Genomic DNA, 16,621 nt, shown 5'->3' with positions numbered 1-16,621 from the left:
CTCACTGATATAGCCAGGCCCAGCCTGGTTGATGCAGTCATTTGCAGAGTGAACCAGTGAATGGAAGAACCCTCTTTTCTCCGTCTCTGTTTCTCTCTCCCTCTCCACACCTGATTCCCCTCCGTTTCCCATCACCTTTCAACAACAGATGTCAAAAATAAGGCCTCCAGTAAGCCTGCCAGGGCCCAGTTACACAGAGCTCCTATTTCATTCATTTGCACTTTCACATTAATGTTAGGAACAAGATGATTCCTGAGAAAGCTCATGGAAAATATGGGTTTAAAAATTGTTCATGAATTTCAAAATTAAGGGTGTCAAACCTATCCTTTAGTTCCATTTTCAATGAAGCTTATCAAATATTCTCATATTTAGGTACTGCTCATTGGGACATCTTTAAAATGCATTTCTGACTAGTCCGAGAGTAACCAGTCAACTCTATCAACTGTGAAGCAAGGAAGTCGGTGGAAAACTGCAGCTACTGCAGGCTTGGCACTGCAGCACATCAGGTAAGCCACAACCTGCAACACTGGCATCTCATAGGAGCATCAATTCTAGTCCCTGTTACTCCACTTATATTCAGCTCCTTCCTAATGCACCTGGGAGGTAGTCGCTGGTACTCACATGGGAGACCCAGTTTGATTTCCAGGCTCCCAACCTCAGCCAGGTCAAGCCCCAGCTACCGCAGGCATTTGGGGAGTGAACAGAGAGAAGATTCTGCGCTCCCTCTCTCCCTCCCTCCCCCTTTCTTCTCATCCTCTCTCTCTCTCTCTCTCTCTTTGGCATATGAAATAAAAATGAAAGCAAAAGTACTGCTATTATGATTCAGTTGGGTGAGGCTGGCATCCCATGTGAGTTCCATTAGCCCAGCTCCTTGCTTATGGATTTGGGCTCCTACCACCCACATGAGAAACCAATATGGAATTACTGGCTCCTGGTTTGGGCAGACATCGAGAGAGCAAACCAGCGCACAGAAGATCTCCCTCTCTCCCTCTCTTTCTCTCCCTCTGCTTTTATAATCCTACCCTCTGAAAGAGGTAAATCTTCATAAAGATAATCTATATCTGCTGGCTCCCTGCTGTAACTCTGCGAGGCAGAGCCGGGAGCTTGGTTCCAGCTATGCTTGGTTCCGTGTCTGTAGCCACTTACAATTCCCAGAGGAGTCACTTTGGGTGGAGGAGGGAGAAAGTGAAGACAGACTCTCCTAAGGGAAGAACTGTTCTCATGGAGAGCATCATGTCATAACCATGGCCATCCACCTGTCTGCTCCTGAAGTGGACCTCACGGATCTCATCAGCCCTTGATTGCACCTTCTAAAGCTGGAGGCAACAGAAAGACCAGCAACCCCAGCTCAGTGCAGCGCAGCCTGTAGAGCTGAGCCAGGAAGGACAGGGAAGGACATTTACCAGCCCCAAGGTGGAGCAGACAGCACCCAGCAGGAGGTAGCATCTGTCAGTTCACCTTCTGTTGTAACCTGAGGGAGGAGGGTCTGCCTCACACGGTAGGGGACTGGAGCAGTGAGGGTCTTTAGGAGAGAAAAATCAGAGTGGAGAATGCTGGTGACTGGGGGACAGAGAGCAGAGACCCCACTCTGACAGTGTTTCTCCACCTTTTTGTCATTATTGATCCCCCAAGACACGCTAGACTTCTTCCCCTGGTAGACTCCATCCATGAAATTTTAATTCCACACAGACACTGTGCATCTCTTTATGTCCTGTGGCTCTTTGGAGAGTGTGAATTGTTGTAACATCTAAGAGTTTTGTCCCTCTAAGCACCAATTTTCTCTTTCATGAAGGTATGATTGCTCCCCTGGTGAAGGTGAATGCTGAGACCCTCCCAGGGCCTATCCTTGCTCCCCTGGTAGCGTAAGCAAAACTTTTGTTCCCTGCCTAGAAAGCGATGACTTGGGTAGGTCAAAGTGACCTGTCTCTTTTTCTCTCTCTCCCCCTCTTTCCGTAGTTCTGACTTCCACATAAATAAATAACTCTTTATAGAACAACAAGTTAATCTTTTGGGTGGGAAATTGGTGTGGAAGTTGTCATTTGACATGTCTTGTCATATGCTTGGATTTGAGACCTAGTGCCACATCCACTCCAGTTTCCCAATGACGTACACTCAAGAGTTAACAAGGGACAGCTCATGTAGTTGAATTCCTGTCACCTTGAAGGAGATCTGGGCTGTCAGCGTAAGCTGTTATAAGCATCTAGAGAGTGAACCAGCAAATGAAAGTGTGCTCTCTCTCTCTCATGTCTTCCACACTTCATATAAATGCTTTACAATTAAACACACAAGTACATCATTTTCAACTACTGAACTATTTTGAAAATTGTTTATAAGTTAAAAAAAACTTCTGATAGACTATTTAATCATACAATTTCAAATGACAAACTTCTTTTTGGCTAGGCAGACTGACATGTGATTTGTCTGCTTGATAGCTGGATTTGAAGTGAAGTTCTTAATATGAATAGATGGAGGAAGGGCAGTTGGATGAACGATGAATGGATGCGTGATGCATGGATGGATGACTGGGTAGACGTATGGGTGGATGAATGATAGGTAGGTGAATGGGTGAGTGGATGAATGGAAGGGCATTTAAATGGATAGGAGGATAGATTGATGACGAATACACACATAAGCTGATGGATACGTTTATAAGTAGATGGATGGATGATGAGTAGATAGTGGGTAGATGAATAGATGAGTGGAAAATAAATAAATCCATGTTTATATTGCCTATGTTGATGCAAATATTTGCAACTTTTTTCAAATATTGGCTCAAGAAATCTGAATTAACTTTTCTCATCTAATGGAGTACCCATTTGTAGCTTACTTGGTATTGGTTGAAGAGAAACAGTGTTAATACTGGTCTCAAACTTACCTTCTCCCCTCTCCACACACAAGAAAGCCAGAATGATTTGTAGATGATTGAACAAACATGTGGCGCAAAGTAAGAATAACATGTTCTTTACACACTGTTCGTGTTTTTCAATGATTACTTAAGTCAGTCCCTCATTAACCTTCAGGCTGAGGCACAAGAGATCAGGCCCAGCACTGTGGTTGGCTTCAAGTGAGCACAAGCCTACAGATGATCCCAGTGCAGTGCTGAGTAGCATAATCATGCAAGTCAAATATAAAGCCATCCCTTTGGCAATGCCCTCAAAGATGAAGAAATCGAGACCCCAAATTAAACCACTGAAATAAAACTGGGTGTTTCAGGGACTATTTCCAAATAATCCAGCTCTAATATGAATAGTTCCTTGAGTCTTGGTTAACAGCTCTTAACTATGAAACCCACACAGTGGAACTTAGCAGTGTGCATTCCTAATTTTGTCACTGGTCTGAGAACCACACGGTTGATGCTTTCTTGCTCTAGAACTAGAGTGATCCTGAGCTCTCTCTTGGAACCAGCAGCTCTCTCTCATTCTTGTTTGTCAACTCCCTGTGCCAGCAGGGAGGCCCATGTATGGACCTAATCCAAACTGCTGACAAAGCTCAACAGAAAAAGGAAGCCCAACCTAGCTGCCATAGAATTACCTTTGCAAGCCTAATTCCATCTATGTCATATTACAGAGGAGGAGTTGCATGAATCACCAAGCTCCTGAATTCCACACGGGTAACAAATTAATGCATGCTTTTCTATTCCTGAAGCACACTTTCTATTATATATTCCCAGCTCCCAAACACTAGACAAGGACTTTTCAATATATTGTATTTGAGGACTTACAAAGAAAGAAAAATCAGCAGAACTAGGTCCTGTTTGAATGAGTGCGGAAGCAAACACTGACCAAGTTATTGTGAGATAATTTAATGTAACACAAGCCTTAACCAAAACATGATTATTGATGACACATTATCTTCTTAAAGGGTTGGGCAATTGCATTACTGTGCAGATTGTATCTTGCTTGCAATTACTTTATGATTAAGTGCAACTGGGGAATTCTTTTCTGGAGTCAGGGAGAGTATTCTGCCTGCACTCCTTTCTTCTGGAAATGTAACAGATGCGGAATGTATGCGGAATATAACAGATTTTCAATTTCTTATGCTTTATCTTTCAACTGTGGATGGTTCACTTAGTCTTTCACCTTCACAGTTAATCTATTCTCCCTCTAACCGCTGAGGGGTGATGCGAACATGCCATAGAACCCTCTCCCCTACCAGGTGGACACCATGTTTAAGCAGGAGCACCAAAGAACTCTGCCTCCCTGGAGCACCAAGAGCCTTCTACACTGTATATTGCTATTGATTCTCACAGTGCTTAAAGATTAACGAATTAAGCTAACAATCAAGTGACTGAATGACAAGTGAAGACTAAAGCTTTTTCTTAAAGCCTCTGAGGTTTGGCTCAATGGCTTTCGCTTTCTCTTTTCTTGTCTTCTTTTTTCTTTTTTAACAGTGATTACACAGTTGAGAGGGATGCATACCCAAGTGGGCCTCTGATTAGCAGGAGGAGGGTTGAGGTATGGAGGAAGGTGGATGAGATAAATGTTTTAGTTCTTTTTCCTTCTTCTTGTGACCACAGAGGTAGGGAGTGGGGAAGGAGGCCCAGCCCCAGCCCTAGTTTATGAGCTACAGAAGGTGTTGTGACCTAGCGCAGACCATCCTGCCACCAGCCCCAGCTTTCATGTGAATTTGTAGGTGCTGTAGCCCATACCCTGTCCTGGCACCAGTAGGCACTGCAGCCTAGTCTAGCCTCGCCTGCCCCCAGACCCAGCCCACATGCATGCTAAGGAGTGATGCAGCCTTGTCCAGTCCAGCTTACTCCCAGCTGCAGCTCTTGTACTCACCAATGGGAGATGCAGCTTAGCAGGAGAGTCCCCAAAGTACCCCATCAGGCCCGCTATCAGCCCTGGTTCTCACGCTTGCCAGGAGATGGGCTCAATGGCTTTAGCAAATACTGAGAAGCCGGTGCCCACCCCCCCAAAAAACTAGGTTCCCAGACACAGGATATGGGGTTTCCAATCATGTAGACAATATGGTCTCTGGGTAGTGAGGTCACTCTGGTTTGTGTCTCCAACCCCTCTGGGCTGCTTTATTCCTGAAGTACCTCTCTGGCCTTTAGACATGTCCAGTTTGCAATCCACCCGGTAACTCAGCAGAAGCGTGTAGGCCGGCAGGCAGCACGGAAGAAGGAGCTACTGGGAGCACTTCTGCCTTGTTACTGCAACCGTACTTCTCTCCCTTTTACGAAGCTGCGTTGTCAGGATCCTCAAACTTTCCCACAAAAGATGGATCCTGAGTAATCCAAATCCAGCCTTCTCACCCGTTCATATAGTTCTTGGTTTAAATATTACATGACTACACTGATATTATATTCTATATAGAAAGTGGCCCTTCACTGAACATACTCATACCACTTAAGCCTCACCATGTCTCTACAATACAGGTACAATGGTCTCTGTGCTACAGAGAAAAACACTGAGAAGATGCAGCTTAAGCGAGTTACCTAATGTCTTTAGCAAGTTGAGAAAAACAGCCTTGGACTACAACACTGATTTGCTCATTCACTCACTCATCCATTCCTTCACTCAATAGTGGACACATGCCATGGACCAGATAAACATACATCTTCAGGCAGTACAGACCTCATTGCTGCCTTCAAAGCACATGTAGTTCATGGGGAAATGTAAATTCTTACAACAGTTACAGATAACAGAGTCTTTACAAGAGCCTGGCATGATGGTTCAATTGGCTAATCCTCCCCTCGCAAGTGCTAGGATCCCATATGGGTACCTGTTTGTGCCCTGGATGCTCCAGTTCCCATCCAGTTCCCTGCATGTGGCCTGGAAAAGCCTGAAAAAGAGGATGGCCCAAAGCCTGAGACCCTGCACCCACATGGGAAACCTGGAAGAAGTTCCTGGCTCCTGGCTTCAGAATGACTCAGCTCTAGCTGTTGCAGCCAGTTAGTGAGTGAACCAGTGGATGGAAAATCTTTCTCTCTCTTTCCCCTTCTCTCTGTAAATCTGCCTCTCCAATAAAAATAAAATTAAAAAAAAAAAGAATGTCATTATAAGAACCCAAGGGGTCTCCTAAGGACTCCTTAATGACTGGAACACTCAATTCTACACACAATCATGGTATTTACTCAATGCCTTATGCTACATGCACATTTTAATGTCTAGAAAAACAAAAAGGAAATTGAGTGATTTATTTTTGTAGGTGTAAGATCACTAGTAGTAAGTAGACTTAGGGTGGTTTTATTCCTAAGCACAATAAAAACAAAGGTTGGGTGACTTCCCAAGGGAACAGGTGCTAAGGACATACTTGACACAGGTATTGGCCTTTGCTCTTTCCCCGGTATGGAGTCTACAACCTTGCCATCAATATCAGGATCAGCTACGTAATTTACAGGGTCACCTGCTGCAGAGGTGCAAGAGTCTAAAGATGATGACAACAGAGCACGGACCGAGTCAGAGCTCCTGGCAGCAGGTGTCACACTGCACTTGGAGGCTGCGTCCTGGCTCCTCACACATGCAGGTGGGGAAACTGAGGCTTAGGAAGGCAGGTAACCCACTGCCATCCTACACTGTGACATTTCACAGTACAAAAGGATACTCTGTACGTAAAATACTAATATCTCATATCAGAATATGGGGTTTACCTAACAGGAGAAATAGCCACCTTTCTTTAAGGCAAAATGATGACTTGCAAATACTTTAGGGGGTGGGGGTAGTCTTTCCCTGCTATTTTACATAAAGACAGGACAGGGTGATTTTGACATACTGTGATATTGCCGTGATGCTCCTTATGTGTAAGGAAAACCACATATAGGTTTCTCTAGCCACCAGCTTCTCCCTTTGCACTGAAGACAAACCCTGCACTTCCCACTCCAAGAGGAAGGATTCCATAGCATCAGGACTGTCCTCGGCCTTCTTTAGGTGGCCACCCTTGGCACATTCTGAGCGCAGACAGGATAGAGGACACACTCCTAATGAGAGTGGGCATGTGGGTAAAAGGAGAAGGAAGTTGCAGCTGCAAAAGCCAGTCAGCAAGCTCCTTTTCTAGGCACCTGGGTCCTTCTGCTACAGTGACATCCATTTGTCCCATACATAATCTCTATTTGTTCCATACATAATTCATCTGTGTGGCCCTGTCGTGCATATAAGTCATACTTAGGGCCACCTAGAAAACCCAAAGCTGTCTCCCAAACTGCTTCTTGTTGAATACCTTCATCAACCCACCCATACAGACAAGACCTAGCACCAATCCTGGCAGTTTTGTCCCCAGGAAGCATAAGGATAATTCTTGGAAGTCCACAAAATTCCCAGGGATCCACCCTTGCTATGGAGGAGGGGCTGTGGGGAAGGGTTGCTGAGCTAAGGTGAGCTGGGAAGACGAGATCTTAATAAGAAGTGTCAGGGCAGAGAATTCCCACTCCTGCCGCTCCGGTAACCATCTTAAAGAACAGGAACACTGTATTCATCAATTCAGTAAATTCCACAGATGAGATGCTAAACTGCCTCGTGCATCCTGAGAGCACACGAAGATTGATCACAGAATTAGACGGCCCTCCTGGAACCCCCGGGGCTGAACAGGACTCACAGACTTTGTGGGGGTTGGGCTGCAGCACATCGGGAACACCCGTCTCATTCTGGACTCCGCGGCTCTTGGGAATGCCTTTGTGTGTGTGTCATTCTTCCCAGTACCATTGCCCACCTGACCAAAATACCAGGGAAAGCTGCCTAACCATCAATCAGCCCTGGCTGGGACAGCGTGATTAGATTATAAAACCATAACTGTGGTCGTTGTACGTCTGCTGGCATAATTACATCAGCATGCTAATGCTGTTTTAATGGTCTCTAATGATGTAATAAGAAATAATGGAATTTATTTGACAGCTACATAACCATTAACAAAACATATTAAGCATAACTAGTACTTCCATAAAAATGCGGGCCATGTCTGAGCGTGCCGGCACCACTTCGTTTCCTGAAACAATGAACAGCTCTAAGGATGTGCTCTTGAACGCCATGCCAAGTGACAACGGAACCACTGGTCTCAAGGGGCTCCCTCCCTGAAACTTCCTTTCCCACACAGCCAGCCAGTGCAAGTCAGTCCACGGAGTTGAGTGCATTTGCTGAGTGGGTGCCCACAACTCTGGGCCTGGTAGGTTCACAGGACGTGTAGCTACAGCTTGTGTGTTCAGAAGGGTAAAACTCCCAGTCCACAAGCACAGGCTCACCCACTAATTCAAGACTCAGAAGGAGGAGTTACACTCCACCCAGTGAGAATGGGCGACTGGTCCAGACTGGACTCTGCCATCCATGGAAGGAGACACCCAGGAACTGACGAGCCTCAGGTAGAGTGGTAGCACTTGGGTCTGACTCAGAGCACGACAGGAGCCAGCAGGGTTCTGAACAGGGCGGCATGCATGGCTGTCTGGGAAGTTTGTGCCAGCCTGAAGCCAGTCCTCAGCCAACAGAGGGCTCGCTCTGTCTGCACGGGAAGGGCTGGTATAGGGATGGGGGTAACTCCCTGTAAGAAGCAGAGGGGAAGTGAGGTCAGAACTGTGGCTAAATTTATTGCACGAAGGTTTTCTTCCATCACAGCACCTCCGTCCCTGTGTCTGGCTCTGATAATGTACTTTTATGATGAGAGTCTCTTTAAAGGTTAGTGGGATTATCTGATAGAGAGACAAGGCTTGGGGAGAAGGAATGGGAGAAATGAGATGAGTCTGGGGAGGAAGGACAGGGAGCAGCCAGGTCCAATATGCCTATGGGACATTAGTGGAGAAGACGGGGACCTGAAAGTATCCAGAGGGGGAAGCCATGCTTCTCAGTCCCAAAAGTCCCCAAAGTTGAAACATAGGATATCAACGGAAGCCACAGAGCTTCCCATCAAAGCAATCCCATCTCCAGTTGAAGAAATTCCCAGTCGTGGGCTCTCAGTGTGGCAGTGCACCTGCATGCCTGGGAGGGAGTGAGGTGGTGAAAGTGAACCGTAAAACCTCTGGTCCCTGCATGCCTCCAGCCTGGTGCATGGCTGAGGCATGTTTGCATATCCCTCAGTCGTGATGCATCTCGAGTCTCACTCCCTCCCTGGGTGACTCATCATCTCTAAAATGAACGGAAGAGGATCTCAGGGGCGGAGGGACAGGAGTGGGACTGGACCCTTGTTTTGCCTTGAGGTTCCCATGAGCTGCTAGCAGCACTAGACAAGGAACTTTCAGGCAACCACGCGGCTGGCCCTGGGCCCCTTAGTCCCACTGGCATTATCTCACCCACACACAGCCAGGCAAGGAGGCACCTTCTGCCGCAGGATCTCATCCTGGGGTAAGGACACAAACAGCCTATGGTTTATCATCCGCCTCAGTGGTGGGCAGAGGAAATCTCTTGGAAATGCAGAGGTTCCCTGCACACGTACTGCATTTGCTGTACAATAGCCACAGGAGGGTTTTGTGGAAGGGAAATAATGAAAATTCAATGAGTCCAGTCCCAAATGGAGCTGTAGAAGTTTGCTTCCAAAGTTGCCTCATACGATCACCTTTTTTTTGTTCACCCTTCCATGTTCAGGCTGCATATGGGAGGGCCTCCCTGCGTAAGCAACTCTGCCTGCTGTTCTCTGACCTCGCTTGGGTCTCTGCCATAACATGCTGACTTGCAACTAAGCATGCGCCCATTCACTCATTCACCCATCTACACACTCACTTCTTCATGCATTCTCTTTGTCAGTAACACAGCAGGTGAGACCCCTAGGCTGCAGAAGAAGTGTCCATTGTCACTGTATCTGGAGATGGATGCTTTGGGAGGAACAGGCCTTCATTGTCCAGTCACTTGTGCTACCACCCTCGAATGGAACACACACTGATGTGCAGGTGCTGTGCCAGGTACTGGCAGCATACAGTGAGAGGTAAGAGACAGCTAAGGGCTAACTATGTATTGGAATGCAGGGAAGGCCACAGGGGCCCATAAGGACACTGACCCTTGGAAGCACCTGGTACTCCTGCATTCCTGCATGGTGTGCCAGAAGGGCATCTGATGGGAGAAAATGGGCTGTGGGCAAGCTCAAGAGTGCTCTTTTCGTGTGTGACATCAATGACCAAGTCACTGCCCATTCCCTGTCCCTAACCAAGCCACCTCTCTATCCATCTTCTCCATGTCTCACCTGGAGTTGCACACCCTTTGCCCACTGCAACCACCTCCACCTGTGCCCAGCTCTCACCTGAATCTCTCCACATCCTCTGCCCTTGCTCAGGCTGTATCAGGTCTTCTCTTTCCCAGCACAAACCAGTCTATCCAATTCCTTGGGCCCCATCACTTGTGTGTAGGGAGCTTCTGTCTCCTTCCTGGGCACTCCTCACCTGTGCTGCCCATCTGAGAACCCAGGTGCAAGAAAACCTGCAGGATCTGAATATGGGGGGCCCTTCCTGTCCCTGTAGGTCTTTACTCCTCTGTGGACATTCGCTTTAAAGTGCTGGTTATTTTCATATCTCATGAAGGGCGGTGGCCATCACAAGCATGCCAAAACATGCCTCTTTTGGACACCTCTATGTGCCATGTGGATCTCCAGTTCGAGGAGCTCCCAGTCCTGAGACTGGCTAAAGTGCTTCCTCAAACACATTCCTCAACGCCCTATATTCTTTTTCCCCCCTCAGTCAATGATAGGATTTGAAGCAAGGACAACCAGCTCCGATCACATAGCCTGGTCTCAGCAGGGCTTCAAGTGAGCATTTGCCATAAGGACACAAGTGAGTATATGCAGCATTGTTTGCAGACTGTGTGGGCGGCCAGTGCTCTACATGCATGCACACACAGATCAAGAACTCACACAAGCCTTCTTTGTTCACAGGCTTCCTTCCAGGTGTGCTGATTTCTCTCTGCTCTTTTAAATCTCATCTCCAAACCAGTCTCTCCCATGAGAACACACCTGCTTGCTTACCTCTGCACAAGCATTTTTTTTTTTTGCTCACAATGTGCAGCTGTTTCCAAGTTCCATTCAGGCACACACCCTTCTCTAGTCTCTCAACTCCTTTCAAGAAACAGGAAAGTTAGGGCTGGAGTGGCGGCTCCACTGACCAATCCTCGGCCTGCAAGCACCAGCAACCATTACGGTCTACAGTTTTTTTCCTGGCTGCTCCACTTTCCCATCCAACTTCCTGTTTACGACCTGGGAAAGCAGTAGAGGATGGCCCAAGTCCTTGGGACCCTGCACCCACCATGGGAGACCTGAAAGAATCTCCTGGCACCTGACTTCAGATGAGTTCAACTCCAGCAATTGTGGCCATTTGGCGAATGAACCAGTGGATGAAAGATTGCTCTCTCTATGCCTCTCCTTCTCTCTGTAAATCTGCCTTTCCAATAAAAACAAACAAAACTTTCAAAAAGAAGAACTGAGGAGGCGGCTATCCCCTAGGTGTGTGCCATGTGTTGTTGATCCTTCCTAAGTGCACTGATGAGATAAGGAACTCTTGCCCTATGCTCACTTCAGTCTTGAGGCTCCAACTTCCACTCCCCCCATACAGACTGTTGAAGGGGCCATGTGCTCAGTGAGTGGCCAATGCATGCTGTCAGCTGGCATTAGCATCCCCAGAGGATCTTGTTCCTTTGCAAGCTTCAGAGTGTTCCAGGCTTCCCAGAGACCCTGGCCTCAGCAACTCTGTTCTTTCAGAAGACCATAACTCTTGTAATTAATGGCAGGTCTGAGCTATATTTAAATAACTTACCAAAACCCACAGGAATTTTCCTTTCATTTCTTTTCTAAACAGTTTCTCTGTGATACAATTAACAAGAACCCCAGGCACACAGTTGTTCCACTTGCAAACCAATTTTTTGAGTCAGAACATGATGTGAACAGAGAATGAACCACAGGGCCCACATCCATGCTTACTTGATGTCCGAGAAAATGCTCGGCGGCATGTGCAGGAGGCGGGCAATGTCCTCCATCAGCTGCTTCCCCTTCTCCAGGCTCAGGGGGCTGTGGAGGAAGAGGTGGGAAGAAGTATTACCGACAGGAGCTCATTAATACTCGAGAAGCTAAAAGTCCCCAGAGAAGCCCCATCGACCCCGCACCCTGCCTGCTGCTCCCTCGTCTTGCTCTCGGGGGCCTGGGATCAGGTGCTTCTTTGGGCATGATGAATCACCTGAATTTTCCAGCAATGAGACAGACAATACGGTGCAAATGGAATTGTTAGGAAGTGTAATGGGCCTGTGATGCGGCAACCGGTTCATCTCAGCCTTCAATGAAAATATAATAAAGGGGGAGGCAGTGGGGGTGGAGAGGGAACGGAGAGAGCAAAGCTGGGAGACAGTGAGAGGCAGAGGCAGAAAGTCAAACTGCAATAGCGTATGAGTGTGCAAAGGAAATACCTATGTCTAATGGATTCATTGCTAAGTGAATCTGACCTCAGTGAAAGGATATGTAAATACCACGCGTGTCGGAGTAAATGACAAGACAGGTGAAGTCTCACCAGCGACCACTGCTTGAAATGGGGATGGCTGTTCCTGCAGGACAAAATACCCAGGTCACAGGATGAGGAAAGTTGCCCTTCTAAGAGACACTGATCAGGAACCATGTATAATTTGAAGTCCCAATTATAAACCTTGAGGTCCAGTATATTCAACTGCAAACATCATAAGTTGCCTCTGAAACCCTCTTACTACCACTTCAAAGAAACACTAAGTTATATTGTCACATTAAAAACAATTGAACATGCTAGGTTTTCAACCTAGCTGACCACTCCTTCATTCGTTCCTTCATTCCACAGATGTTTAAGAACAAAACACACCAATAACTTGCAAAGTACAAGTCTCTGTTGAGTTGGCATTTTCATGGAAGAAGAGAGGCAAGCAAGATATTACAACAATGTTTTGTTATGAGGAGCTGAATGGTGTCATTCCACGTTCACATGGTCATGGCTGAAATCACACAAACTTATTTGAAGAAAGACATGCCACAGATTTTAGCTAGTATGAAGTCTTTCCAGGGCATTCTTATCTACCGTCCCTGGTATCCTTTAGAAAAAGGGGGAAATTCAGGCACAGTGATGGATGTGTGCCAGAGTCAGGGAAGATGACAAAGTGAGAGACAGGGAGAAAACCACACTCAACCAGGGACTATGAGATCACCAGCAACAGAAAGACAAGCAAGCATGCATTCTCCCAGTCTCAGGCAGTGATGTCAACCTACACCCGAGATTTTACCCGGTGCAACCCTGCAGATGTGTTTCAGGAGACTAGGGAGCATTCCAGCCCTGGCTGTTCTTAGGTGGAGAGAAAATGCAGAGATAGTTGACCCCAGGGTTGGATTTGCTAACAAAAGCCTACAAGGTTCTATAAGACAAAGGAGAAAGACCCAAAAGGAATTTCAGAGATCTTACTGCTGCTTCTCCCATCGAGCCCAGGGGTCTAGAAGGACAGAACTGTTCCCTGAAACCTCAGGGCCAGCTCTGGATCCTGGCTTTCTGGCCAAGGTCTCAGAGACCACTGAAGCCCTGACTCTGGTGGGTCCTGGTCCAGGCCTTTGCATGATCACATGAGGCTGGTTTTGCAGGTGTGAGGAGTGCATGTGTTACAGGGTCACAGCAGCTGTCACTAGCATTCCAAAAGAAAACAGATGAGTCCAGCCAAGCTATGCCATAGGGTTTGAGTACACGTGTGGAATAATGCATAGCAAATCTGTGCGAGAGGAGCAATAAAGGAGATCCTGTGAAAACAGAGACGCCACCATCACCAGACACCTGCTAAGGAAAGCTACAAGCAGTGTCCCAGGGAAGTCTGGGACAGCCACAGATACCAGCATACAGTCTCAGAAAGCAGCCAGGTGGGCAAAAATCAACCCAGCCCTGGAGACATGGGGGTGCCTACACAGACTTCAAAAGGTGATCTGAAAAACTAGGGGCTCAGACACTGGTTTCACGGCAGGGTCTTTTCAAATGGCCTCCACTAGGGCAGTGCCAAACAGAAATGTGGGGTCAGAGCTGCTACAGAAGAATCCTTACATCAGGAAACATCTAGTAGTGCAGCAGAGATGAAACTCTGACCTGTGAGAACTGTATAGTGGACTGTGACCAGCACAGCTGTTAGGGCAGGTGGTTAAGTCATGGGGAGTCAAGCCAGTACTACAGTATGCCCAGGGCGCTAGACACAGAACTTCAAGATTTGATGTCCATCCTGATGGCTTTCTTATTTTGGCCCAATTAATCCTATTTCCTGCCTCTCCCTTTCGGAATGAGAAAGCATTCTCTGTGCTTACCCCACAGGAGATATGCGGCTAACGGAATTTGCCTGGAGTGTCAGAGAAAACAATGGACTCTGGAGTTTTGACTTCATGTTGGACTGAGATAAGACTTTGGGCCTCAGGGGGTAAAATGATGATATAGTGTATATGAGAAGGGCATAAGTTTCAAGGAGCTAGAGTGGAATGTTAACTGCTTGAATAGGATTCTGCACCACAAACTAGTGCCAACCTTTATGCCAGTGTTGAGAGTTAATGAGTTGATAGGTTATGGGCACACACTTAGTCTAACTTTGAAGTCAGGGAAGTGGGCCTAGTGGAAGATCCCTAACTCACTAGGGGGCATATCTCAGAAGGGACTGATCTCCAAAGGGTTAGTTCTACAAGCAGAGTGCGCTCCCTGCTTCTCCTCTGGCCTCACCAGATGCCAGATCGTATACTGTGAACCTCCAAATTGTAAGCCAAAACAAACCTTCTCCCCCAACCCCAAGATGCTCCTCTCTGGCATCCTAGCTAAAGTAAAGGAAAAGCCAACCAACACAAGGTGCTGGTTGGTTGGTTAGTTGATGCCAAATCCAGGAGCACTTACTCAAGAAAGAGTGTCAACAGCACAAAGCGTCATTGTAAGACTCAAGTGGCATGGCCATCTAACAGGGCAGGGCTCTGTTGGTGGCACTCTCCTGGGCCAGAGTTCTATACCCCCTTTACCCTTTACTCTCGTAAGTGAGCGTCATTGCACTTGTAACCTGTCCCTTGCTGGACCCGGAACATAATGGACAACAAAAAGTATCTAAGTAAATAAGTGACTGGGCCAACAGGAAATGGGTCTTCCTCACTGCTCAGTGGTTATCCCCAGAGGTCTGGACCAGCTAGGCTCTGTTCCAGGTTCAGTAACCACAAGAAACTTAATATCCAAAAAGAAAAGTGGTTCACACACAAGGATGGATTAAAATGTTCAAATACAAATAACAGCCAAAAGAGAGCAGGATAGCTATACTGTCATCAAACAAAATAGACATCAAGTGTAAAAAGGTTACAATAGAATAAAGCATTAAAAACTGATAAACGTTTCAATATAGTGAGAAGATGTTGAAATTAAACATATGTATACACCTACACAACAAAATGTGTAAAGCAAATATGAACGGACTGGTAAGAAACAAAATCATTCTGTTGGGAATGTCTCATTCTCAGTCATGAGCAGACTATCTAGACAGAAATAGTGAGAAAACAGAGATATTATCACAAGAAGCCAAGCAAGCCTAGACATACACAGCACACTGCTCAGCAAAAGCAACCATGTTCTCACCGACTGTACATGAACCGTTTCCTGGGTTAGACCACTTACTAGGCCACAAATGAGTCCCTAACAGATGTAAAATGATAGATAGCATACAAATATTTTCTTTTCCACCAAAGGATAAAGTTAGAATCGGTGACAAAAGCCAGATTGCAGGCTTGGCATTTGGTACAGCAGATAAACTGCTGCTTGGGGGCCCTCCCATTTCCTTCCAGACAGACCAGGTTTGAATCCTGGTTCCTCTCTCTACTGAAGCTTACATCCCTCTTTGGAGGTAGCTTGAGATAACTCAAGGAGTTCAATCTCTGCTATGTGGGAGACCCAGATAGATGGAGTTGCTAACCGGCAGCTTGACCTGGCCCAGGACTGCAAAAGGAACTCCCTGCTCCTCTCTCACTCTTCTTTTCTCTCTATCAAATAATTCTTAAAAAAAAAAAACCCTAGAAATTCACAAACGTGTGAAAATTACAAGATTTACCTTTAAACAACAAATATATTAGAACCAAGAAGATATCAAATGAAAAATAAGAAATGCTTACGGAAAAATGAAAATAAAAATATTTGAACTTACTGGATTCAATAAAAGTGGTAATAAAGGGGGACATGTATAGTTGCAAATGCTTATATCTAAAAAAATAATTATCTCAAATCAATATCTTAGTTGTGTAGTATAATGAACCAGGGAAATGAGAACAAAGTATCTCAAAGCTAGTAGAGAGAGGGAGATAATGAATATTACAAGAGATAATTTATTAGAGAGGAGAAAAGCAACAGAGAAAGAGTGAAACTGCAAGCTTTTTAAAATGACCAATAAAATCTAAGAATCACTAGCTATGCAGACTAAGAAAAAAGAAAAAAAATTACAAAAATCAGAAACTGAAACGGAGACATTGATCACTGCTTTGACAGTCATAAAAAGGTTTGCAGAAAAATACAATGCAGAACTGTATGCCAACAATTAGGGACTACCTCGGAGAAATTGACAGAAATCTGCAAACTCAAACCATATTGAGACTACACTAAAGATATAAATTCTGAAGAGATCTCTGTTATACCAATTGAGTCAATATTCAGCTCTGTCCTGACCTGAAGGGGCCCTGGGTCTGATGATCTTACTGGTGACCCCACCAAACATTGAAGGAACAAATAGTAACA

The 16,621-nt window shown here is 46.0% G+C and overlaps 1 protein-coding gene across 1 annotated transcript in view; it reads right to left on the bottom strand.

Moving 5' to 3' along the window:
- Positions 1-16,621, bottom strand: part of PTPRN2 (protein tyrosine phosphatase receptor type N2) — a 914,532-nt gene that overhangs the window by 528,406 nt on the left and 369,505 nt on the right. The window contains exon 10 of the mRNA XM_040984210.1: positions 11,821-11,907. Coding sequence (XP_040840144.1) covers positions 11,821-11,907 — 87 coding nt within the window. The remainder of the gene's footprint in view (positions 1-11,820; positions 11,908-16,621) is intronic.

This window comes from Ochotona curzoniae, unplaced genomic scaffold (assembly GCF_017591425.1).
Source record: "Ochotona curzoniae isolate NIBS_2020 unplaced genomic scaffold, NIBS_Ocur_1.0 contig_4105, whole genome shotgun sequence".
In the NCBI taxonomy this organism is placed as follows: Eukaryota; Metazoa; Chordata; class Mammalia; order Lagomorpha; family Ochotonidae; genus Ochotona; species Ochotona curzoniae.
The sequence above is the reverse complement of the archived record's forward strand: the minus strand, read 5'-3'. Positions and strand labels throughout refer to the sequence as shown.